General features: G+C 59.4%; 1 protein-coding gene across 1 annotated transcript; it reads left to right on the top strand.

Annotated features, from left to right (window-relative positions):
- Positions 1-963: 963 nt before the first annotated feature.
- GNAI2 (G protein subunit alpha i2) lies at positions 964-21,420 on the top strand. Its single transcript, XM_004267828.4, has 9 exons — positions 964-1,235; positions 15,346-15,388; positions 16,051-16,192; positions 16,365-16,525; positions 18,276-18,404; positions 18,816-18,945; positions 19,030-19,183; positions 19,555-19,769; positions 20,458-21,420. Exons 1-8 carry the CDS (start codon positions 1,118-1,120, stop codon positions 19,743-19,745), a joined length of 1,068 nt encoding a protein of 355 aa, XP_004267876.1. The 5' UTR covers positions 964-1,117; the 3' UTR covers positions 19,746-19,769; positions 20,458-21,420.
- Positions 21,421-24,620: the final 3,200 nt, after the last annotated feature.

Here is a 24,620-nt window from a genome sequence, read left to right as displayed (position 1 = left end):
TTTTAAATGTCCATCGGAGGTCGGGGCTGTGGCCTCCTCCTGGAGAACAGGATCAGAAAGACTGAAATGTCCCCTTAGAAATGCTGCTGCCTCCACCCCACCTTTGTCCAGCCATGGGGTTGCAGCCACTGTCCAGGGGTGACAGGCCATAAGATCATGGCCACTTATCTTCCCAGAAGTCAGGTGGCACCTCTCTCCCTCCCTCTCTCTCCCTCTCTCTCTCTCTCTCTCTCTCTCTCTCTCTCTTTCTCTCCCTTGGGTCATGGTTGCTGGGTCCCATGATGGAGTCCAGGATAACTACCTGCAGGAGGATACCTCTTAGAAGATCAGAGAAGGATGGATAAGTCTTGGATGATTAGAGGAGGTATCCCAGCTGTAGGGAGACAACCTGGGCAAAAGTGTTGAGGTGGCAATAAACCTTTTTCTTAACTGCAACCTAGAGAGAGAAGGGGCCAACCCCGCTTTAAGACTAAGAAAGCCGCAGTCCAGAGAGCCTCCGGGGCGCTGTGGATCCTGAAACAAGTTTATTGGGTTCATTAACAAGTGACGAAGACACGCCTCCTCCGCTCTGCTCGCCCAACTAAGAGGACTGGTTCCTGCTCGGCCCCTGAGGTGCACTGGATCTCCATCCTCAGGCTACGAGATCCGCCCGCCCCCGCCGTCGGGCAGCGGAGCTCCAGGCGCCCCGCACCCAATCGGAGTCCGGCCCCGCCTACAGCCCGCCCTGCGCTCAATCCTTCTGGGCTAGGCTCTACCCCTACCGCTATCCCTTGGCGTGGCTCCGCCTCCAGCCCGAGCCGAGCTTGGGCCGCACCTAACTTCGCCTTCGTTCCGCCCTGACTTCGCCTTCGCCAATCACCGGCCCCGAATCTCATATGGCCCCACCTCCGGCCCCGCCCCGTCCCAGACCCGGGCCTGACTCGCTCCGGCCCCACCCCCTGCCCGCCCTGCGGTCGGTGCGCGGCGGCCTGGAAGGCACCGCCCGCAGACGCTCGGAACTGCCGACCTGGGAGCTACTCGTAGAGGGCCGGCGGCGGGAGCAGAGTGGGTCGGGCGGGGCCGAGCTGGGCCGGGGCCGTGTGGGGGCCGGGCAGCGGCCGGGCCGGCGGACGGCGGGATGGGCTGCACCGTGAGCGCCGAGGACAAGGCGGCGGCCGAGCGCTCCAAGATGATCGACAAGAACCTGCGGGAAGACGGAGAGAAGGCGGCGCGGGAGGTGAAGTTGCTGCTGTTGGGTGAGGCCGCACCCTGCGCTGGGACCCCCGATTCCCCGCCCAAATCCCCGACTTTGACCTGAGGACTAGGGCTTCGAACTCTCAGACTCGGCCTGGACCCCCCACACCTGGACTTGAACCCCCCAAACCCGCCTGGCAAGGACATACAAATAATGGATCAAAACTCTGGGTTGGCCTAGACCTCTGATCCTTAGCCCAGACTCTCAGATCACATCCTCAACTCATTCCAGACCCCAAACCCCCAAATCCAGCCACCAGTGCCCCAACACCCGCTGCCCAGAACTCTGCTTCACCATCCACCCTTGCTGACCAACCTCGCAGATCCTCAGAGCCCCTGCCTGTCCTTTCATACTTCCCTAGACTTTACCCAACCCCCCAGAATCCCACTCGGCCCCCACCTTCAGGCACCACCTGTTCCCTCACCTGCTCCCCCTATTCCTATTGGGCATGAGTATCTCCAGGGCCCCTCCCAGGCCCCCAGTCACTCCCTCCTTCTCCCTCTGTGCCCCATCCCTACTCTGGACCCAATATTCTCCACCTGTGCACCTTGACCCCAAGGGACCTCTCAAGTGGGATGACTGCTTATGAGCTCTCTCTCCAGCCAGAACCCCCAAACCTTTAGAGACCCCTGCTCCCTGCATCTGGCCCACCAGCTCCCTCTCTGCACACATCTCTCCTCAAACCCTCTGCTCCCCTACTCTTAAGTCCTCTCCCACACTCTGGCCTTCTCCAGGTTCCCCCAACCCTCCTACACCAGGTGGGCCGGGCTGAGTGGACTGGCCCCAGACCTCTAAGGGGCTGGACTGAGGCTCCACTGGTCATGTTGGGGGAGGGGACCTGGCCTCAAGCTTCCCAGGGAGTTCTGCTGGGTATCTGTTTCCCAGTTTCTAAACCCTGTCTGGGCCAGTGAGGGGGGCATCTGGGAGTAGGAGGGAGTGTGGAGTTTGGGTTGCGTCGCCTCCAAGGCCAGGGAAGATGGTGGCTGCTTGAGGGGTGGGGGGAAGTGGAAGTGGTGAGACAGCCGACATATTGCTGCCCCCGGCGGGCGGGCCAAGGAGATATGCTGATGGGTGCTAGTCTTCCCGCACCCTTTCTGGGCCCAAAGGCCTGGGAAGTGGCCTCCGGGGGTGGGTGGGCCTGTCGGATCTTGAGGCCCTGTGAGTGGTGGACCAGCTGGTTGAGTAGTTGGGGGCCTGCTGGGGGTGGGCATCTGAAGTGGATTTGTGCAGAGGCTGCAGGCCTGGTAGTTGTCCCAGTCCAGCCTCCCCCTGGGAACAGGTGTGGTGCCCAGTGGTGGCCTGATTTGGGGGGGGTTCAGGCATGGGGCTGAGGGAGGCCCTCGCGGCAGCATTGGAGGCTGGACCTGTATGTGGGGGGTGTGTGGCCCCTCAGCCCCAGAGCTGCGTGGGGTCCCCAGGCTGTGAAAAGCGGGGCTTCTCATGCTGAGCGTATGGCCGAGGGACAGCATGTCTTCCATCCTGGGCCCATCTGTTGACTGTCCCTGGGGGCCTGGCCTCAGGGGCACAGCCCCGGAGGTTTCAAAATGGCATCCGCTCCTCTGCCACTGCGGGGAGGAAGAGAAGGGGCGGGAAGGGGCGGCGGCCCAGCCTCCTGGGCTGTTTTGCGTTGGGCGCTTGCCTCTTCCTGTCTCTGCTGCGAGTGCGGCAGCGGCAGCAGCGAGTGGGTGGCGACGCGGCGGAATGCCCATCGCTGCTGCCCGCTGGGCCTGGGGAGGGTACTGCTTCCGGTACTGCTGCCTCCCAGTGCCCGGCCAGGGGGTCTCTAGCCAGCCCCTTCCCAGGCCGATTGCAGTTATGGCAGTGTCCGAGAAGATGTGGGACTGGGCCATGGGGCTCCTGGCCTGTTCTGTGTCCTGACCCCATTCCACCAGTCTTTGCTGCTTGGAGCCCGGCTCAGGTTTTAGGACTGGCCACCCCTCCCATGCTGGGCCGGCAGCAACCAGGGGTGCAGGGTTACCTAGAAATGCTCAGCATTTTCTAGACTGGGGAGTCCATCTCAGCATTCTGCCCTTCTGGCCTTTGCTTTCTCTGTGAAATGGGCTTCCTGGGTTTGGGCCAGAGGAGTGCTGTGCCCAGGATGGGGGGAACAGGGACCTCGTGGAGGTTCCTGTTGGGAGTGGGGAGTGGGGGCTAAGACCCTGCAGAGGATGCACTGTAAGGGGCTGGGAGACCAAACTTTGCCTGAAATTGAGGACTCAATCTGCCAGGTCTGCCTGGAGGAGGATCCTGGCTGGCCATCCCTTTCCTATCCAGGTACAAAGAGGTGATGGGAGCCTAGCTGAGGCAGCTTCAGAGAGCTGGGTGCCTGTCCCATGTAGCGGAAAGACCTGTCCAGGCAACGGAACTCAGGCTGGGCAATTGCCAGCCTTGCCTCCCAGCCAGAACCACGCCTGCTGCCCCACCCGCATACTGGCTCCTTCCCGTCCTGGGTTGCCCCGCCAGCAAGCGGACATAGTCACTGTCACTGTCACCGGGGCAAAGGCAGATGTGATACACACTAACTGGTGAGAGGGTTTTTTCCGGCAGCTTGGTAGGGGGAGCAGAGTTGCTGATACCAGCCCTACTTCAGCGATACCCCTGCCTCCACCCAGTTCAACTTGACTGACCAGCTGTCCCCAGGTAGAATTTGGGGCCTCAGGCTGGGCACTTAGGGGAAAGTAAACCAGAGTGTGTGTGTTTAGAGAGTGACTTTGATTTGTTTGGGCTCGTGTGGGCAGTCTACAGAGAAGGGAGAGACAGTGCCCATCGCTGGCCCCAGGAAGGCTTCAGGGTATAAATACAGCAGTTCTCTCTTGCCCCTGGGACTTTGTATCTGTTCCCTTCCCTTGATGTACTTTTCTGCCATTTCACTCCTACTTGATCATTCTTCAAGACTCTGCTCAGGGATCGCCTCCCAGGATCCTTCTTTGACAGACCCCCTTCTCCAAGGCTCCTCTGCCCCCCGCCCCCACCCCCCCCAGCGCTACCCCCATCAGAGCGTGGTATTTGTCCAGGTCACAGCTGCCCTCCCTTGCGACAGGGGCAGGGCTGCGTCCTGTTCATTTCTGAGCCTTCTGTGCCAGCATGGAGCATGATACCTATTGGGTACTTCTTGTCTGTTTGTTGAATGAAAGCAGTGCTGCTGGTGTGAACTTGGTCTTGGGGATGGGTAGATGGAGGAGCAAGATGGCGGTCACTGAGCCATCGCCTGCCATATCATGGGCAGGTGGCAAGGGCTCAGTGTAGGGCCAATGACCAGGACTGGGGGGTTGGGAGACTGAGGGAAAAGTTCTTCAGGCTGTTTCCTCCTGGTCTCATCAGGCTGTGCTGGCACCTCAGAGACAGCCCTTATCCCACTCCATGCAGATCTCTTGCTGACGAGTGTGCAGCCTGTCACAGGGCACAGCACACAGTAGGGACTCCAACTGTTCATATGGGAGACTGGCTTTACATTCTTCCTTTCAGCTCAGGCTCTTTGGGGACTGTTGCAGGCCCGCTGTCTCTACCACTCCAGTAGAGCCTGTCTAGCTTTTAGGGCTGGAGCTGCCCCATAGTCATGTGGCTCAGACCAGAGTAATGCTGCAGGAGTTCTTGGCCTGGCCAGTGCGGAGCCTGCACATACAGGGGCTCAGTTAGGTTTATCAAATGAAAAGGAAGGGAGTTTTGTGACCTTTGTCCTGTCTGTGTCTCTCACAAGGGGCGTGGCACACTGTAGGTGCCTACTCAGTGTGTATGGAAAGAGTGAAACTATTACGAACATCCGTGAACAGGGATAAATAATTCTGGGACTGCTGCTTGGGGCTTGGTGTAGCTGGAGTTAGTGGGAAGGGCTAGCCCAGGATCCTGGCTGGCTAGGTAATGGGTAGAGTCTAATGATGCCTATGAATGCAGGGGCATTGCTTCCTGGAGAAGGGGCCCTCTGGGTGGCCTTGAAAAATTAGCAACATTTGCCAGGGTCAGGCATTGGGGGCAGAGGGACCAACTTGGTTCCCAAGCCTTTGGGTGGGTGTTTCCTGGCCTGTGGGGAGGAGGGCTCACCCTCCTTAGACTGGCTCTTGGGGTCACACAGACCTAGGTTCAAATCCCAGCTCCACCTAGTGTACTGGCTGAGAAACCCAGTGACAGGTGAAATCCTAGTAGGTGACCGGCTCTCCATCCATAACCTGGGACGCAGTGCCTGCCTACAGCCACAGGTGTTGTGGGGACAGTACACCAAAGTCTGGGGGTGTGAAAACAGGTGGGGGACCCTCTGCTGACTCCTGCAGAGCTGAGAGTTTGGTGGGGAGGGATCTCCCCAGCCTGGAGGCTGCCTGGCTACAGTATGGAGCCCCTGGGAACCCCCTCCCTTTCCCTTAGGCAGCTGCTCACAGCAAGCGGGAGACTGAGGCTTGCAGACATTGGGTGCCATCTGGAGTGACACACTGTCCTGGGGACCTTAGGCCCAACCTCTGGGGACTGAGCCACCTTCCTGGGGGTCTAGGGTTGGGGGTGTGTCAGGGGCCTGGGTACCACGTGGGCTGGTACCCACGCCAGCCTCTAGCCTCCCTATTCTCCCCATGGCCTTCACCATTTCACCATCCCACCATCCCGCTATCCTGCTATCCCGCCTTCAGGCTGGATTCATTAGCACTTGAATGGGGGGTGGGGCAGCTTGGGCCTCAGAGTCTCTTCTTCCCACCCCTCCCCCAGGCTAAGCCAGGCTTTGTCTTCCTGAGTCGGTAGTGCAGTGCTGGGGCTCCCAAGTGAGGGAGTGAGTAGGGGTCTAAGCCCTTTCTGACCCCCTCTGCCTAGGTCCTGCTCAGGCCCCCTGGGCTCAGCCCCTGCCCATGACTCCAATGTCGGTGCAGCCAACATGAAAAGTTGTACCTCTAGGATAGGAGTGAAACTGGGTCCTTCAAGTGATACCCCTGAGCTGGGAGACTGGGTGAATAAGGGCGGTTTTGCAAAGGAAGTGACACTGGAGCTCAGCTGAGGGTATCCCAGGAGGGTTGGGGGTTGGAGAACCCCAGACAGAGGTCAGAGCGGGTGGTAAGGACACAGGGAATGCCTGCCACTGTGGCCAGAGGTGGAAGTCAAGCCAGTTGGGGAGTTCAGGCTTCCATGCCAGGACCTGAGGCAGCGTTAAGCCACCCACTGTGCTTGACTTGGAGCCTAGGCTGCCAGATGGGGACTGGCATGGTCAAGGACCTCTTTGGGTTGGCCCAGGGTTGGCCCTGGGCTGGCCTGAGCTGCAGGGTCACTGGGTAACATCATCGATACCCAGGCCTGCAAATGTTGCCCAGTTGCCCAGCAAGTGACAGCAGGTAGCTGGGGGTGGAGCCTGATGGGATCCCAGTGAGGTCCCTAGGCTCCAGCAGAGCAGGGGCTGGCACTTGGGACAGCTTGGGCCAGAGGCAGGCACACTGGTCCTGTACACCCTGCCCTCGATCTAAGTCCCTAGATGTGTCTCTCTCGGTCTATGTCACTAGAAGCCACCCATTCTTTTGGCAGGAACAGGATGGAGGAAGCTTTGTCCACATAAGCCCTTAGCCTCTGAGGGACCAGGGCCTTACCTCACCACATCCCCAGCAGAGGACGAGACAGTCCGACCCAGAGCCTAAGTGCTGTCTCCCCAGCAGGATGGGGGCAGGGTGCAGGCCAGCTTCTATCTCACCTTCCCAGTATCTCAGGGCAGGAGTCCTAACCTAAAAGTTCAGTGGGGGAAAGGAGTTAACAGGTTCTGGCCAGGCCACAGCTGATGGGCCTGCCTAAGAATGCCCTGGGGAGGGCAAGGACTAGGCCCTTTGATGGTGGCCCTACTACCTGCTGCTCTCAGGCAGCCCCTCCCTCAGCCACAGGTGCAGGGTGGGGCCCCCTCTGCCCAGCCCCACCCAGCCTCTCTAGCCTGTAGCTCTTGTTCTTACTAAACCCCAAACACTCCACCCTCACCCCATGCTGCTTTTGGGGCTATGGTCATCTTGGTGGTTGGAGGAATAATCTCCCTGGAATAACCACACATTCCCTAAACTGGGCTGGACCTTCAGTGTTGGCCTTCTGGGTACACTTCCAAGGCTTGACAGTAAATGCCAGGCCAGTTTGAACCGAAGCCTAGAGGTGGGATCATATAAGCCTTGTTGAGAAGGTGTCCTTATGGCTCGGAGCATTCCGGGGTGCCATGGTTGCTACAGCCTCAGAATATCCAGAGGGGGTGTTGATGGCAGCACCTACTGTGCCCCGGGCTGGAGGAGGGGCAGTGAAGTCTGCATGGCAGGGCTGGGCCTCTCAGGGAAGTGGTGTCCACACCAGAGGAAAAGGAGGAAGCAGCTGGAGGAGGAGGAGCCCAAAAGGGGAAGAGGCTAGAGAGCCGCTCACACTCTGCACTGGGGTGGGGAGTGTGAGCCAGCTCAACTGGGGGATTTAGAAGGTGAGCCCCACCTGTGCAGGCTCATCTGCATATGCCTGTGGGCGACCCTACTGGTAGTCACTGGGTTGGAGTCAATCTAGACAGCTCTGTCCCTTGTCCTGTCCCAGCAACCACTGGGCCCAAGATCTCAGAGAAGGTGGCGCCTCTGAGAAGGATTCCAGGCCCCTCCTTTGACCACAGGAAGTGGTGGCTGGGAGAGGGACGCCGGCAGGGGGGCTAGCAGGAAAGCAGAGGGCTGCTTCTATGTTCCCAAGCAGCCTTTGCCCTCCAAAGCCGGAAGGCCGGCTGCAGGCCCAGATGAATACCCGGAAATGGAGCAGCAGCCCCGGGATTAGCTCACTCTGGGTTTCCCCTGCCTGGGGGTAGACAGAGGGCCCTTGATCCAGCGTAAGGATTCCCCCCACCCCACTACTCACTGGGCCTGGGGGTGCCTTCACTGGGCCTCAGTTTCCCCTCTGGTGATAACAGCAGCTGCCTCTGATTGATGACTATCGTGTAGGGCTGGTCTCATCGTATTTTACCCTGCGAGGCTGGGACTGACATTACATCCATTTCACTGATGCAGAAACGGAGGGTCCGGGACATCATGTGACTTACCCAATAAGTGGAGACACCAAAATGCGACCCAGGTAGTGACCCTGAGCACCTGCCCCCAACTATTGTCACCCCTCAGGAGCCTGTGCCCAGTTGGCAAGAACTGCTCAGTCAGGATGACAGGCAGATGCTCTGGGTGCTCATGTGTTCTGCATATGCCTGGGGGGCCTCAATTCTTCTTTTAGGAGATTGAAAGGGGACCATCTGCCCAGGAGGATGGGACCCAAGACTCTGTGCGTGAATCTTTTTCCTGCTTAAAGCCAGAAATCTGCTGTGTGGCCATGGGGTGACCTCGTCCTAATACATCTGGCCCACGTCCCCTCATGGGAATACTTAGGTCACAGTCAGGCAGCTTAGCGCTTCGCTCTTCCCCTAACATTACGCTTGTGCTTCCCACAGCACCCAGGCTTGGACTGAGACCAGGCCTGAGGAAAGCTCAGAGGCTGTCAGAGTCCAGCATGGGGGCCCCTGAGCCTGGTCTGAAGACTGGGAGTTGTCCAGATGAGGAGCAGGGAAGAGTGTTTCAGCAGAGGGTCCCCACTAAGAGCAAAGCCCGTGTACGGTACTGTGTGGAGACTGATATGTCTGTGGTGTGGGCTGGCTACAGCATGAGACGTGGTGAGGCCGGTCCTCATGCTACTTGGCCTCCAAAATCCAAGTTTTCTTGCCTTGCCTTCCCCCACGGAGGTTCCCAGGGTTTTGCTCTGGGTTGTCAGGCCAGGCCCTAGGGAACTGAGGAGCCTAAAAGCCTTAGGAGAGCTAGAGCAGAAGCAGCAGAAGCATCAAGGCGTCAGTGGGCCATGAGGCCACACACAAAGCTGAGAACATGCATCCTCATGGCCAGTCAAGACTTCGGGGCCCAGAGCGCCCACTCCCCCGTCTTCCTCACTGTGTGACCTCAGGCTGTCCTCTCCTCTCTTTGTGCCCAGTGCTGGGACCTGTGATGTCTTGATTCTCAGCACGGTCCATGGCTTGTGAGCACATAGGCAAACTGCCCGCTTGGGCTGGACAGTTTGGGGTGGGTGTGAGGACCCAAGGGAGGCTGCTCAGGGCAGGCGTTGGGCTTGGCACACTCCCCTGAGGGGTACATTTCATAGATGGGGACACTGAGGCCCAGGCATGGGCATCTCACCCAGGGTCTACCACAGTGAATCAGGAAGAAAGGTAGGGGTTATTCAGATTCTTTGAAAACAGCAAAGCGATTTCTTAAACGAAGAAGCCTCAAGAAGAGGGGTGTGCCAATGGCCTGGCTCCTTGTATGACCTGGGCCCTGTCCAGCACCGCCTGGCTCCTGTGGAGGGTGAGACCTGTAGCCTGAGTGGCCGACAGTGCACAGGTCTCAGGGCCTCCTCTCCTCCAGGGTGGTCTTCCTTACGTGGTGCCTCAGTTTCTCTGTGTACAGTGGGCAGGGACCCACTGAGGGAGACACAGCCCTGCCCTGGAAAGCCCTCTCCATGTCTGGCAGGACCCGAGGCCTATTTCCCTTGCACAGAGAGCTCTGACTTGGCAGTAGCAGGCCAGGCCCTGGTTGTTGGTGCTTCCCTGATGGGCATCATGAAGCCGCGGAAGCCGCTGGAGGCTTCCCAAGTGGCAGAGGCTGGAGGGAGGGAGGTTCCGGGTTTGTTGGGGCACCTGGAGGAAGCCAAGGCCACGCACGTGGGTGGCGGTGTCACAGGCTCCATCCAAGACCCACTGCCCGGCCCCTCACAGTGCCAGACCCCAGCTGAGCCTCCTTGGAGGGAGTGAGGGGGCCAAAGAGCAGCACCTGGAGGAAGGAAGAGACACCAGGGGCGGGGCTTGGAGGGCCTTTGTCTGGCGGGGCCCTCTGCCCCTCCCTGCCGTCTCCATTGTTCCCTGGCGTGCCGCGTCTCTGCGGCCGAGGGCTTCCCAGGCTCGGGAGGGGGCCATGGCTGCGGCACCTCCCCCAGCTGCCCCTAGCCGCGGCTGCTTTCCAGAAACCAACGCGCCTCTGCGCCGCCCAACCCCCACCTCCTCCACCGGGTCTCTGGCTGACGGGCTCCCCCTGGTGGTGGCGGGACGGGACCCTAAGGCTGCAGGCGAGGGGCGGGAGCTATGGGGCCCCAGAACCGCAGGCTGCGCTGGAGACGTGGCACCTTCCAGGGATGACCGTGGGAGGTGGTGCCAGGGCTGTCTTCGGGGTGGGCTTCCCAGGGCTCACCCCTACCTTCCCCCAGTGCCCCCCGCCAGGGTAGGCCAGGGGAGGGGATTGGGAGGGGGGCGGTGGGGGCTAGGGGGTGGGGCCGTGCTGTGGGTTTTGAGCTGGGCTGCTGCCCGTCTACCCTGTGGTCCCAGCCACTGCCGCTTCTGAGAATCTCTGCCCTCAGGCCTGCCACGTCAGTTGGCTGCTCTCCCAAGCCCCACATGTTCCAGGGGAGCCCACCAGCACAAAAGCCTCTGCGGGGAGGCCTGTTACCCAGCCTGCCCAGCCTTCTGGGTGAGGAGAGCCAGTGAGCAGTGTCTGCCATGAGGCTGCTGGACGGGAAGGAGTACCCCGCTGTGGAGAAGTGCCGGGTTGTGAAGGGAAGTGACAACTAAGAGCAAAAAGCCAGCAAAGGAGTGAGTGGCTCTGACTCTGGTCCCAGGTTACACAAGTCCCGCCAGGGAACCACCACTGCTGAGTCAGCCTCTTAGCCACTGGGTCATTGCCCTGTGCTGTGCTTTGTCTGAAAGCCTCAGAAACTCGCCTTCAAAATGAGATGGTCACAGCAGGCCCCTCTGCAGGCTGCGGTTGCAGTGACCTATGCAGCGTGGTCACTGTGGGTTGCAGGAAATGAGAGGTTTGGGGAAATCTGTCATCTTCCAAAGGGTAAAAGAAATAGTGATAATAACTTTGATCTGAATGCTCACCGTGTGCCGGGCACTCACCCGTCTCCTCGGACGAGATAATGGTGGTATCCTGTTTCACAGATGAGGTGTCAGAGGAAGGGCAGGATAGGACTGCAGCTCTTGGAGATCTCAGGGAGAATCGGGGTGGACACCAGGGCTCTGGCAGGTCTGGACCTCCCTCTGGGAGAGGATCTGAAAGTGAGAGATGGGCCTGCTGGCCACTCGAGGCTTCACAGCTTCTGCAGAAGGGAAAGTGGGGCCAGAGAGGAAAGCGGCATGTCAGGGCCTCCCTGCAGGACAAAGCCTTGTCTGGGAGGTAGAGGGTTCAAGATAGACGACAGCAGAGACCTGATGTTGGGGCTTGGGATCAGCATCAAGCCGTTGGACCAGTGGCCCTGTCTCTGCTGCAGAGGCCCTGCTGGCCTTGTTCAGGCAGGTGGAGCCGTTGTTTCTCCCTTCCCCCATCTGTTCCCTCCTCCGTTGGGGCCCAGCGCTCCCAGAGTGGAAGCAGATGTTCTAATGCAGAGCAGCCGCTGTCACCCAGCACATCTCGGCAATTACTGCCTGCCTGCTGGGGGCCCAGCAGCTGCGCCCCAGGGCAAGGGCTGCAGAGGTTTCTTCCTTGGTGGGAAGAGGTATGGCCCAGTGGGAACACTGAGGGCACCCCAGGGATCCTCTGTGGGTCCCTCTGGTCTCAGCTGGAGAAGGAACGCCTGGTGGGCCAGCTGTGGGTAGGAGACTCCTGGTACCTTCTACTGGCTGAGTTCCCCCCACCCAGCACCTTTGCAGCAATCCGGATCCAGCTAGTGAAGCCCCCTTCTCTGAAGGGAAGGTGCAGGGCTGGGTGGGGAGAACTGGGTGCCCAGGATTAGCAAGGTACAAGCAAACTCCACTCCAGGTACCAGCCTATCTAACAGGGGAACATCATCAGGCCCTGATGGAAAAGGAGTTCCTGGGGCATCTAGCTTGTGGGCTGCCCGAGAACCAGGGTGTCCACCGGGATATCATGCTGTGGCCCCACCCACCTCTGTCCCTTGATCTGCTGTAGCTGCTCCTGGGCCATGCCTCTGATTCTGTCCTGGTGTTCTCCCCTGCTTCCTGCTTGGCTGCCAGCATCACACCCTTGTCCTGCCACTTAACTCCTTCCCTCTTGAGTCACAGCTGCTGGAAGGACAACGGGACAGCTTTGACTCCAGGGATGAGGGCTCCATGACCTTGGTTTGTCCACCTGTCAAATGGGAGTTGTTCTGCAATGACCCCTGCGGGGGACAGAGAATGTCCTCCAAACTCTTCAAAGGGAGAGGAAGGGAGATTGAGGCTCGAAGGGGACAGGGAAGGGAACCTCAGTGTCTGCCAGGTCTGCAGCAGCTAGGAAAATCAGATGCAAAGCAAGTGTGTGCTGTCATCCCCATCTCTGGGCAGGGTCATGGAGTGGCCCACACCCTTTACCAAGAGAGTAATCAAAGGGCCAGACAAGGAGACTGGTGCCTCAGGTGGACGGTGGTCCCAAAGTCACCCTCACCTGTGGTCCCCTACGCCCTGGAGATCTACCCGCTCTGAGTCTCAGTTCGCCTGGCTGGGGACAGCATGATCGATCTGACCCATCACTGCATCCTTGGCCTCCACTCTTGCACTGGCTGAGATTTGTGGCTCCTGGGTCTTCCTTTGCTCCAGGATGTGCTCCCTCCCTCCTGCTCTGTGGGAGCAAGTGACTAGGTGGGAAGGACAGCCAGGCGGTCACCTGGCCCTCGTGGTTAGCCAGTCCAGTGCTGTCCTCCCTGCCCCATGGATATTCTGGGCCCTGGGGAAAGGGCCTCAGTGATTAGGCATCACCATCAGGCCTTCCCAGGCCCTCTCCCCATGTCCCACTCTGCAGGTGGGAAGTGTTAGTGTGAGGGGTCCTAGCTGTTCCCCTGCCACGCACAGCCCAAGGGAAAGGGAGGGATGCTGCCACTGACCAGAGCCCACACCCAGGGGAATGCACTGGGACTGGGGCCTCTAGTGCCCAGGGGCCGGACCGATAGAGGGGCTCGTGCCCCAGCCTGCCCAGAGCCTGCCCATTTGTGCCACCCCCAGTGCTCCCCTATCCTGGGAAGCAGGCCTGGGACAGTCAAGCCCAGTGATTCCAGGCAGCTGGTGGCGTTTGTGAGGCCTTCTCAGGGAGGCCCCTGGGTTGTGGACATGCCCAGGCTCAGCTGTGAAGGCCGCAGCTGCACCTCAGTTTCCTCCTGGTCAATGTGGATCTGGGGTGGGAGGTAGGGGGGATGCAGGCAGGGGCCTCAGCAGGGTCTGCTGCTTCTCCGAGGGCACTGCAGAGACTCAGACCTGTGTCTGCCTGGGAAGTAAACCCAGTGGCAGGGACTGTGTGGCCCAGCCACAGTACCAGGCATGCAACACTGCAGGGTGAGCCACCTGCAGAGGGGCTATAACTGTGTGACAGCAGCCTCTCTCAGTTTCCTTTTTTAAAAAAATTTTTTTTAATTTTTAAATTTTATTTTTTGGCCACGCCCTGCGGCTTGCGGGATCTTAGTTCTCCGACCCGGGATCGAACCCGTGCCCCCTGCATTGGAAGCACAGAGTCTTAACCACTGGCCTGCCAGGGAAGTCCCTCAGTTTCCCCATTTGCGAGGTGGGGGTGAGAGTAGAGCTACCCCCGGGGCTTGTTGTGAGGTTACTTAGTGGGTGTGATAGGCGTAGAATAGCATCTGACACGTAGGGGGCACTATTCACAGCTCGGCCGTGATCATCATTGCGGATGTTATTGCTGCTCGTGGTAGTTTGTGTGTTAGCCCCTTCATCCTCTGAGGTTGTCTTAACCAACCCTGAGGGATATGGGGGCCAGAGTCCTCAAGTGTGACTTCCCCACAGACCCCACCACACACCCTGCTGAGCTGCTCAGAGGGACAGACCCGCCACAGTGATCAGGAGGCTTGGGACACACGCAGGTGGGGCATGGGGCAGGTGTGCCCAGCAAAGAGAACTGTACGGGCAAAGGCCTGGAGTTGGCAAGAGGAGATGCCTGGCGGTGACGGGCCAGAGCAAACAGCCTGGGCAAAGGCTGGGAGGGAAGGCCAGGCCAAGCTGAGGTGCGCTCTACTTGGAGCTCAGGACAGGGAGCAAGTGGCAAAGGGAAGAGGTGGGACCCTGCCTCCACCCCCTCCATCCCCCAGCCAGGAGTTGAGTGGTCTCACACTTCCCTGCAGACTCCCTGAGGAATGCAGATTTCTGGCCTGCACCCCTCAAGATCTGGCTGTGTGTCTGGGATGGGGCCTGGAAATCTGCTTTTAAAAAGACAAACAAAAAAAACACCCTCCCAAGGCATCGTCCTGCAGCATCTGAGCCACATTTTGAGAAGGGCTGAGCAGGCCACGCATCATCGTCGTACATGTCTCCCTGCCTTTCTGAATCCTGGCAACATGATCTTGGGCCAAGACTTTAATTTTCTGAGCCTCAGTGTCCTTGTCTGTAAAATGGGAGAAACAGTACCTATCTCTGGGGCTGCTATGACAGTCACAAGAGAGAGAGCCAGCAAATCCCTCAGCAATGGCCAAAGAGAAATACAGGATGGGGCTCTGCAGGGAAGCATCTCGAGTCAGTACAGGTAGAGGGTGTGTGTGTGTGTGTGTGTGTGTGTGCGCGTGCGTGCGTGTGTGTGTGTGTGTGTGTGTGTGTGTGTGACACTGCATGTTTCCCAAGTCCTGGTCTCTATCTGCTCAGAGCAGACATGGGCCCAGTGAGCAGGGCGCTGGGCCTTGGGCCATGTCTGGGAGGCAGGGGTATGACGCCATGCCCGGATCCAGGCCCCTTGGCAGCTGCGGCTCAGAGTGGAGGGAGAGAGGGCTGCTGCCCCGCTGGAGTGAGCAGGGCTCCTCTGCTAGCTGTGCCTAGGCACCATGTTGGGGAGCACTAGCTGCAGAGTGGCAAGCCTGCATGTGTGAGGATGACAGGGTGACTCCTGAGCCTCAAGTCTCCAGCCGAAGCCCCTGAACTCAACCAGGGAAGTGGGGAGCCATGGTGGGCAATGGACCTTGTGGGAAGCAAGGGCCTGGAGTGAGTCCGCCATGGGATCCAGGTGGCTGAGGTTGCCTTCACCCCTGTGGCCTTGCCAGCTGCACCCCTGGTAGCTCTGCTGCCCACCAGGCCTGACTGCCTCCATCTCACTGTGCAATTGATGGGGAGGGTGAGTTCTGCCTCTAGGCCACGTGGCTGGCTTACCTCTGTAACCCCACTGGGCCTGCTCCCTGACCAACTGTACCCTTTGTTCCAGGTGCTGGGGAGTCAGGGAAGAGCACCATTGTCAAGCAGATGAAGTAAGTGCTGTGTGCGGGAGGCAGCCTCCAAACCTTGATTTCCCCTCTTCTTCCTCTGGGCCTGTACTGGGTCCAGTATACCCAGCCCAAGTATAGGCCCAGCCATGTTAGCCAGGTCCAGGACCTTCCCAGAGGCAGCATCCATCCTCAGGTCCGAGTGGTTTAGAGGCAGTTTCCCCCTTTCTTTTTTTTTTTTAATTTATTATATTATATTTATTATATATATAAAATATTATATTTTATTTTTGGCTGCATTGGGTCTCCGTTGCTGCACACGGGCTTTCTCTAGTTGCGGCGAGTGGGGGCCACTCTTCATTGCAGCGCACGGGCTACTCATTGCGGTGGCTTCTCTTGTTGCTGAGCTCAGGCTCTAGGTGACACGGGCTTCAGTAGTTGTGGCACACGGGCTTCAGTAGTTGTGGCACGCGGGCTCAGTAGTTGTGGCGCACGGGCTTAGTTGCTCCGCAGCATGTGGGATCTTCCCAGACCAGGGCTCGAACTCGTGTCCCCTGCATTGGCAGGCAGATTCTTAACCACTGCGCCACCAGGGAAGTCCAGTTTCCTCCTTTCTGAAGTAGGTCTCTCCAGGCCCCAGCAGCCCCAGGCAGCCATGTGAGGTCCCTGTGCCCTGTACTCTCTAACCCCTGACTCCTGGCTGCCAGGATCATCCATGAGGATGGCTACTCAGAGGAGGAATGCCGGCAGTACCGGGCAGTCGTCTATAGCAACACCATCCAGTCCATCATGGCCATTGTTAAAGCCATGGGCAATCTGCAGATTGACTTTGCTGACCCCTCCCGCGCGGTACGTGGACTCCCCAACCCTGCCTCCCTCCCATAAGGCTTCAGGGCAAGTCTTGTCCTGGGGAAGCTGAGAACACCCCAATCTGGGCCTCATTCCGGAGGCCTCCCTGCCTCTGACAGGTGGGGTGGGGGTGTGCTCCTGCAACTAGCTGACCACTCACTGCTGTGCCCAGGACGACGCCAGGCAGCTGTTTGCACTGTCGTGCACGGCTGAGGAACAGGGCGTGCTCCCTGAGGATCTGTCCGGTGTCATCCGGAGGCTCTGGGCTGACCACGGTGTGCAGGCCTGCTTTGGCCGCTCGCGGGAGTACCAGCTCAACGACTCTGCCGCCTAGTGAGTATACTCCAAGGGGCTGGGCTGGGGGTGCAGTGTGGGGAGACCTGGACTATAGCCTGAACCAGAGGGCCTGAGCACCCTTAAAAAGATACTGCCAGCCTCTGTTCGTGAAGCTGCTGACTGTCAGCCAAGGTCTTGGTGATCTTGGGTTTGGCCTGGTGCAGGGCTGTGGAGGGACATCCAGACAGATGGTGCCACCCAGATAGGCTGCTGGCCCCGTACTCTCATCTCTCCTCTCCTACCTCTGCTTAAGCCAGTCCCTCTGTCTGAACAGCTTTCCCAGTCCCACTGCCCATGCCATCCTGAGCCCACCCAGAGAGAGGCTGGACCTCTGTGAAGGTGGGTGGAGGCCGGTCTTGCCTGGCCATGGCACCTGAGCCCTGCCCCAGTCACAGGGACAGCTGCCCCACTCTCCCCGCCGGGGCCTGAATGCACTTGTGAATGCACGCCCCCCACAGGAGCTGCAGAGTCACAGCCAAACACTGCGGGGGCAGGGGTGCTCCCCAGAGGTCACAGGCTCAGTGCCAGCAGAGCTTTTGGGTCCTGGAGGCAAGGAGAGGTGGGTCCTATCAACCACTGCCATCTCAGTGCCCAGGACACTCAAGGAGGGCAGCGTAGGGCCACCTTCCAGCTACTTCCCACTCCTCCATCATCCTCATCCCCGTTCTTCATTCCCCAGACATTAAGTTCCCACCTTGTGCCCAGCACTGTTCTGGGTGTGGGAATTCAGCAGTGAACATGGGCCCTGCCCTCCCAGGCAGGTTTATGCCATGACAAGATCACCCAGAGGTGGGGAGCAGATTGGAAAACTCCAGGGACCAGGCATACTGCAGCCCCTCCTCACAGCAATCCTCCAAGACTGCTGTGGGGCAGTGGGTCCCTGGGGTGAGCCCACCTGTTGGGGACAAGGGAAAAACTGGTGGGGAACCCACCATGAGGCCTCTGGGCTGGAGGCTCTCAGTAGGGGGCAGGGTACAGTTTGCAGGTCACAGTACATGCGTCATGGTTCCCCATAGCCCTTCCTGTTTTTCTGTTCTGTCTCTGCGTCTCTGAGGTCATTTCCCTCTGGCCTAGCTGCTGGTGGGAGCCAAGGGCTCGCCCCAGCAGCCCTGCCCCAAGAGCAAGACACTGGTACTGGGCAGTGGCTGGGAGGCCTGGACCCAACCCACAGGACACAGCAAGGATATTGAGGCAGGCAGCAGAGCTGGTCTCAGGGCTTGGCCGGGGCAGCTTGGATACTAATTAGGAGAGCTGGTAATGAGGAGCCCCTGGGACCCCCGCCAAGCGAGTGTTCATGCCTTCCCCCTGAGGAGCCCAAATTTTACTGGGCAAAGAGCCCACTGGGCCTGGCAGGCCCCAACCTGTCCAGCCCTGCATCGAAGGACATGCCAGCCTGCTCTGTGGCGGGTGCCGTAATTACGCCGATTAGCATCCTGAATCTCTCACTGAAGGACTAATTTGCCCCCTCCCACTGCCCTCACCTGTAGTTCCAGCACCCTGGATCTTGTCTGACGCAGGCCTGCCTCACACCTGGGTGCTGGGGCTTGGCTGGCTAGCCACAGAACTGCCCCTCCTCCCAGGCCCATTCCACGGGCAGGAGGCAGGGGTGCTAGTGCAGGTTTCCTCATCTGAGCAGTGAATGCAGTACAGGCAAGGGTTAAAGCGGCAAGGGCTATGCCTGGGAAATGAGGGGATGGGAGGGAACGGGGCCCGGTGGCCCCCACTGATGCCCCACTCCCCATCCCAGCTACCTGAATGACCTGGAGCGCATTGCACAGAGTGACTACATCCCCACGCAGCAGGATGTGCTGCGGACTCGCGTGAAGACCACGGGCATCGTGGAGACGCACTTCACCTTCAAAGACCTACACTTCAAGTGAGCGAGCGTGTGGGCAGGGTAATGGGGCAGGAGCTGCCAGCCTTGCGGGTGACAGGGAAGAGATCCTCACTCCAGGGCCTGCCGATGGCTGTTGGGAACGAGGGCTGGTCCAGGATCCACAGCCCCACTCTGAAGTTTCTTAAGGCTTTGTGGTTGCCAGCAGCTCACAGCCTCTGCTGACCCTGCCCCATGTGGAGGCAGCCTACCCTGCTGACCAGCCTGACCCTGCTGGGCCAGACGTGTCCTGGCTTAGAACCCCAGGGGTAAGGTGGGCCAGCGTGGATGATTCCATGGAGGCAGCCGCCATACTCTGAGCAGGCCTCTGTCCTCAGTCGGTCAGCCTGTGAAATGGGGCAGGGACCTTCTCGCAGAACTCCCTTCTCTGGAGCTAAGGTGCTGTGTTTGCAGGATGTTTGATGTGGGTGGTCAGCGGTCTGAACGGAAGAAGTGGATCCACTGCTTTGAGGGCGTCACAGCCATCATCTTCTGCGTAGCTTTAAGCGCCTATGACCTGGTGCTAGCCGAGGACGAGGAGATGGTGAGAGGCCCGGAGGCCACTGGGGGAGGGTGGGGGCAGTGGTAGGGGCGGGGGCTGGTGCTGAAGGCGCTGTCCTGCCCCCAGAACCGCATGCATGAGAGCATGAAGCTGTTTGACAGTATCTGCAACAACAAGTGGTTCACGGACACATCCATCATCCTCTTCCTCAACAAGAAGGACCTGTTCGAGGAGAAGATCACACACAGCCCCCTGACCATCTGCTTCCCTGAGTATACAGGTGTGGGGTCTGGGCCTCTGGGGAGGAGCTGGTGGTGACCAGGTGGCCCACGGGCGCCCCCCGCTGGACAGAAGGGTAACTGTGGGACACACGCAAGGGCTGGTGCCTCACAGGCTTATATATCGATACTTGTGTCTGTACACCCCAAGCCCCTTCTTAACACACTCAGGCATGTACTCTGTACGTCACTGAGCATCCTCCTTCACACAATCAGGTGCCCCTCTTTGCACACTCAGACGTGCCTGTGCCCTCTCACAAGTGTCACACGTTATATGCTTGTCAGTTCACACGCATAGAACCTCGCTGTACCTATGGGACAGGCCTGCCTGCCGCACATGCAGCACGAGTCCTCACCATTTTGTCTCCCACAGGGGCCAACAAGTACGATGAGGCAGCCAGCTACATCCAGAGCAAGTTCGAGGACCTGAACAAGCGCAAGGACACCAAGGAGATATACACGCACTTCACGTGCGCCACTGACACCAAGAACGTGCAGTTTGTGTTCGATGCTGTCACCGATGTCATCATCAAGAACAACCTGAAGGACTGCGGCCTCTTCTGAGGGGCAGCGGGGCCTGGCAGGATGGTGAGCCAGAGGGGGCCGGGCAGGGAGGAACAAAGTGGGGCCACTGAGCCCAGAGAAGGGACACGGTTGGGGCTGGGGAAGGTCCAGGTGGGGGTGGTGAACTTGGAAACCCGCTAGGAGACCAGAGGGCAAGGGGAGGGAGGCACAAGGTGCTGAATCAGGAGGGCGATGGAATGCAGGGCACTGAGGAGGTGGCACAGGTAAGCCTGGGCTCCGTTCTGCCCATTGGTCCAGACAGCAGAAATGCCTGGTTGTGTCCTGGGACAGAACTAGAGGGCTGTCCCGATTTTCCTTGGAGAAAACTCACTTTCTCACCCACCAGGCCATTGGCCTAGCCTGAAGGATCTAGATGACAGAGGGGGCCCAGCTGCCTCAGCTGCCTACCACTCAGTATGACCAGCTCTGCACTCATCCCTGCTGTCTTCCCCTCTGACCTATCTGAGGGCCCTGGTCTGAGGCTGGCCCCACCAGCCCTGGGAGAGGTGGGGAGGATTCTGCCAGTGCTACAGACTCCCCTCCCCCACGTAACCCAGCAACACACACTGGCTTCTGGGCGGGCACTGTGTCCCTGGTAACGAGTGGGTGGGGAAAAAGGAGAAGGGTCATTGTCTAGGGAGGCGGGAGGAGAGACACACACTGGCTACCTCCCTCCCTCCCGACCCATGCCCTGACTGTCCCCCACCTCCAGGGCCACCGCCGACTCTGCTCCCCCCAGCCCCTGAGGAAGATGGGGGCAAGAGGACCACGCTCCCCGCCTGTCCCCCTGGCCGCTTTTCCCCTTCTCTCCTCTCTCTGTTCTTGGCTCCCCCTCTCCCCTCCCTCAGCTCCAGAGACTTGGGGGAAGGGTTGCCACAGGCCTCCCTGTTTGAAGCCTGCCGGTATCCCAGGTGCAGGGAACGGCCACCGTACCCCCTCCTGGCATCTGTTCTGGTTTTAACTGTTGTCTTGTTCTGTGATGGGGGAGGGGAGCACATGCTGAGTCTCCCAAGGCCTGTGTTTGGAGGGGCACCCACTTCTCCAGCCTGGGACCCCTGGCTTCGCCCAGCATCAGCCCCTGACCCAACCCAAGTCCAAATGTTTACAGGGAGCCTCCTGCCCCCACCAACCCCTTCCCCCTAAGCCACTCGGAGGCCCCAAAGGAAAAAGCACAAGAAGCGTGAGACGCCACCATTCCTGGAGACCACAGTCCACTGGCTCATTCTCGTAGCTTTTTTTTTTAAAAAAAAAAGAAGGGCAAAGGGAAAAAAAAAGAGAGAAAACTGCAAACCTAGAAAACTTTTTAGAAGAAAAACTATTTAAAACTGTCAGGTCCTGACCAGCACCCACCCAACCCCCTTCCCATGATTCCGTGCCTTGAGTGTGTCTGCGTGTTTACACCCATCCCTCTGCTGGTTGCCCCCTGTGCGGGCGGCGCCCCTGCCCTGCCCTCTACAGAACTGGGTTTCAAGGGCTGTTCCAGACAACTGCCAACGTCACTGAGGGCCCCGCCCCAGCGGCCCTGGGCCCTGGCTCCATTAACCTAAATGTAGCTCCTTAGCGCTAACCTAGGAACCGCCGCTGCCTGCTGAGGGGCCATGCCCCTCACGCCCTCACCCCAGGCCCGGGTCCTTCAGTGTTGAACACTTCCGTGCTTTTTTCACATGTTTTATGGAATTGTTCACCTGGTTTGAAATAATAAAATGTAGAAAGAAAAAATACCAAGAACTGCTCGGCATTCTTCTCTCCAGGGGGCAGAGACCCAGGCTAAGATGTGCCAAGGTGATGGTAGTCTGGACCTGGATCCTCACTTGTGGCAGGGCCCTGGGCACTCAGCTCGCAGGTCATACTCAGGCCCAGTACTTACCACTTTAGTTTTCCCCCTTGGACTAGTCATCTTACATGTTGCGGCCTCCATGTCTCCCCCTCTTCCCTCAGCACCTCTGCAGTCTTGGGTCTGGGGCAGCCTTCTGGAACAGTGGGGCAGATTTCTTAAGGAGCTCTTCTCCTAAGGGATTCTTCCACATTGGGAGCAGGAGGAGTGTCCAATGAGTCTAGTGCGGAAGGAAATGTGACTTCTGACCTCCCAGGCTCAGGGCCCAGGGATAGTGTGCGTTGCTGAGGCCACACAGCCAGGTGGGCTGCAGCCCCCTGCACACCCTCCCTTCTTCCTGGGTCCTTTGCCAGGGCTCTGAGACATTGCCCAGAGCCCTGCCCAGAACTGAAGTCCCTTGGGCTTGACTAAACAGAAAGTTGAGGACAGCAGGGGCCTTGAGACATGTTCAGAAAGGTCTCTGACCAAGAGGTCCCCCTCCAAACCTGAGGAGGGTAGGGACAGGCAGGTGGCTACACTTCAGTGTGACTGTAGCCACCGGCAGGGCAGCTGGATAGCTGCAGGGCTATGGCTACGTTGGGCTCTCAGTGCAGAGCCTTCCATGAGGCTATGGGAAGTGCTCGTGCATTGCTGGAGGAGGGAGCAGCAGATGACAGGGCCGGGGTGCCTGTGGGGTGAGCCCCTAGCTCCAGGCAAGGCACCTGGACCTAGGGGTCTGCAGCCTTCTGAGCCTGTGGGAAGGGCTCGGTAAAAGGCCCTCCTCTGCTGGGCGGGGCTCCCAGGCGAGCTCTTCCGCCTTCGGCCGCCAGAGGGCGCAGCAGCCCGTGCTGGGCCCCGCCGGGCCGGTCGCGGAGGCTGACGTCATCGGGTCCTGCGGAGGCCGCCGGGCACAAAGGCAGCTTTGTAGGGCGGCGGCGGCTCCGCGCCCTCGGCGGGACAAAGCGGCCTGGGCCGGGGTCGGCGCCGCGGAGGCGGAGAGGGCGGGGCGAGTGGGAGGGTAGGGCCGGGGACCTGGGACCCCGCCTCCGCACACCTGCCAGTCTCCCCTCGGCCTCGGGGTCCCGAGTCCTGGCGAGAGATGAGAGGCTGTGTCCGCCCCCTCGGAAGGAGTTCAACGGCCCCCATCCCCCGTCCCCGCCCCAGTCCCTCGGGCCTTTCCTGCTACCCCTGCCACTGAGGGCTGAGGATCGCCGACTGACAAGGAGAACAGAATCCCACGTCCAAGCCAGGATCCCTTCCTGCCCTCAGCGGTCAGCCCTGGATCCCGCTGAACCCCAGATGTGCGGGCGGGGTGGGAGCTCCGGTGCCCTGATATCCGCCCAGCAGGAAGCGAGAGACAGAGATGATTCCTTCCTTCCGTCCTGAGGGAGAACCCTGCACAGAGGGACCATTGACGAGCTGGCATTGTCTGCCTGATGAACCCAGCGTCTCCCTCCCTGAGTGGGCCACGCAGGATTCTGGCCAGGATCCCCTTGTACCCGGCTTGGCAGTGGGTCTGGGTGGGTTCCTGGCAAGCAGTACTTCCCTGGGTGCAGACAGCTAGGCCCCCACCTGCCCTTGGCCTTCCTACCCCTGCTCTGATTTTGAGAGCATAAAGCTTCATTGTCCCAGCACTGGTGGGGGCGGCCTCTCAATTCATCCTTGTCTTTCTTGGTTGGGAAATTCCCAGCCATGGGGGGCGGTAGGCAGGGGGGTGCATCCCAGGTGTCCTGCACCCCAACAGGAGGGACTCCATGAAGGTGACTCCTGGGGATCCCCCCATTGCCTAGAACTGTTCAGGGCTGTACCTCAGCCGTCCCGCATCCCTGGGTGAGGAGAGCCAGAGATTCAGTGCTCCTTGGCTGTGTGTCCCCCAGCGTTCTCCCAGCCTAAGAAGGCCCATCTTCCTGACCCCACCCATGGGTAGCTGCTTCTATGAGGCTCAGGATCCTGAGGCAGAGCCAGGCAAAGGACCCAGGCTCCTGCTCCGAGACCAAGCTGTGGATCCCAGTTTGAGGTAGGCTGTCTCCAGCCAGTGGGGACCACCACAAGGCTGATCCATCTCCCAGAGGGCCCACCCCACTCCAAATAGTTGCTCAGGCTACTGATGTGGTAGCAGCCTGGCTATTTTTAACCCATTTGGGAGGGTGGGGTGGGTGGGGAAACGGCTGGGAAGAGAGAAAGAGACAAGCTCTGAGAGAGAGTTCTGAAGAGGGAAGGATGTAGGGAGACCCTGTGGGGAGAAGCCAGACCTGCCCTGCAGCGACTTTCCAGCTCCCCTGGGCCAGACCTCCCACCCCCAGCAGGTGGGTGGAGGCCCAGATGCCAGGTGCAGAAAGGGGAGGGGGCCCCATTAGGACTGGATCCTCTGAGGCTGTAGGAGATTCCAAGACCTAGAATAACCCTTTACCATGTTTCGGGGCAGCCCCATAGCTCCTCCTGAGGTCAGGAAATCCTCCCACTCCCCTCAGAGCCTCTCAGAATCATCCCCCCCCCACCCCAGAATGCCAAGCCAGCCATGAAGGCTGGAGAATACAAGTCCTGACTCCAGCCACCTGGCCTGTGGCATGGCCAGCCAGGTCCTACTTGCCCTGGGAGTCAGGGACGGGACTGCAGCTTCCCTTGGCTGAGTTCTGGGTCCAGGCCCACTCCCAAACCACTGACCCCAATCCTTGGGTCTGTTGCCCCAAAAGAGATCCTAGGGGACCTCATCCCTGGCGTGAGGCTGTGCATTCCCCCAAGTCTGTCCCCTGCCGCCTTTTTAAAAAATTATTTATTTTTGGCTGCGTTGGGTCTTAGTTGCTGTGCGCGGGCTTCTCATTGCAGTGGCTTCTCTTGTTGCGGAGCATGGGCTCTAGGCACGTGGGCTTCCGTAGTTGTGGTGCGCGGGCTCTAGTGCAGGCTCAGTAGCTGTGGCACACGGGCTTAGTTGTTCTATGGCATGTGGGATCTTCCCGGACCAGGGCTCGAACCTGTGTCCCCTGCATTTGCAGGCGGATTCTTAACCACTGCACCACCAGGGAAGCCCCCCGCCAAGTCCCCCTTGAACCCCCAAAGCGGAA

Source organism: Orcinus orca, chromosome 10 (assembly GCF_937001465.1).
Source record: "Orcinus orca chromosome 10, mOrcOrc1.1, whole genome shotgun sequence".
Classification (NCBI taxonomy): domain Eukaryota; kingdom Metazoa; phylum Chordata; class Mammalia; order Artiodactyla; family Delphinidae; genus Orcinus; species Orcinus orca.
Note: the sequence above shows the minus strand (reverse complement) of the source record. Positions and strands in the feature narration are given on the sequence as shown.

What these genes read in the sequence shown, in the direction of transcription:
- GNAI2 (XM_004267828.4), top strand. Translation starts at nt 1,118, where the DNA reads ATGGGCTGCACCGTGAGCGCCGAGGACAAGGCGGCGGCCGAGCGCTCC. An exon ending in GGTGAAGTTGCTGCTGTTGG is followed by an intron (nt 1,236 to 15,345) that starts GTGAGGCCGCAC and finishes CCTTTGTTCCAG; the next exon opens with GTGCTGGGGAGTCAGGGAAG. An exon ending in CTCAACGACTCTGCCGCCTA is followed by an intron (nt 16,526 to 18,275) that starts GTGAGTATACTC and finishes TCCCCATCCCAG; the next exon opens with CTACCTGAATGACCTGGAGC.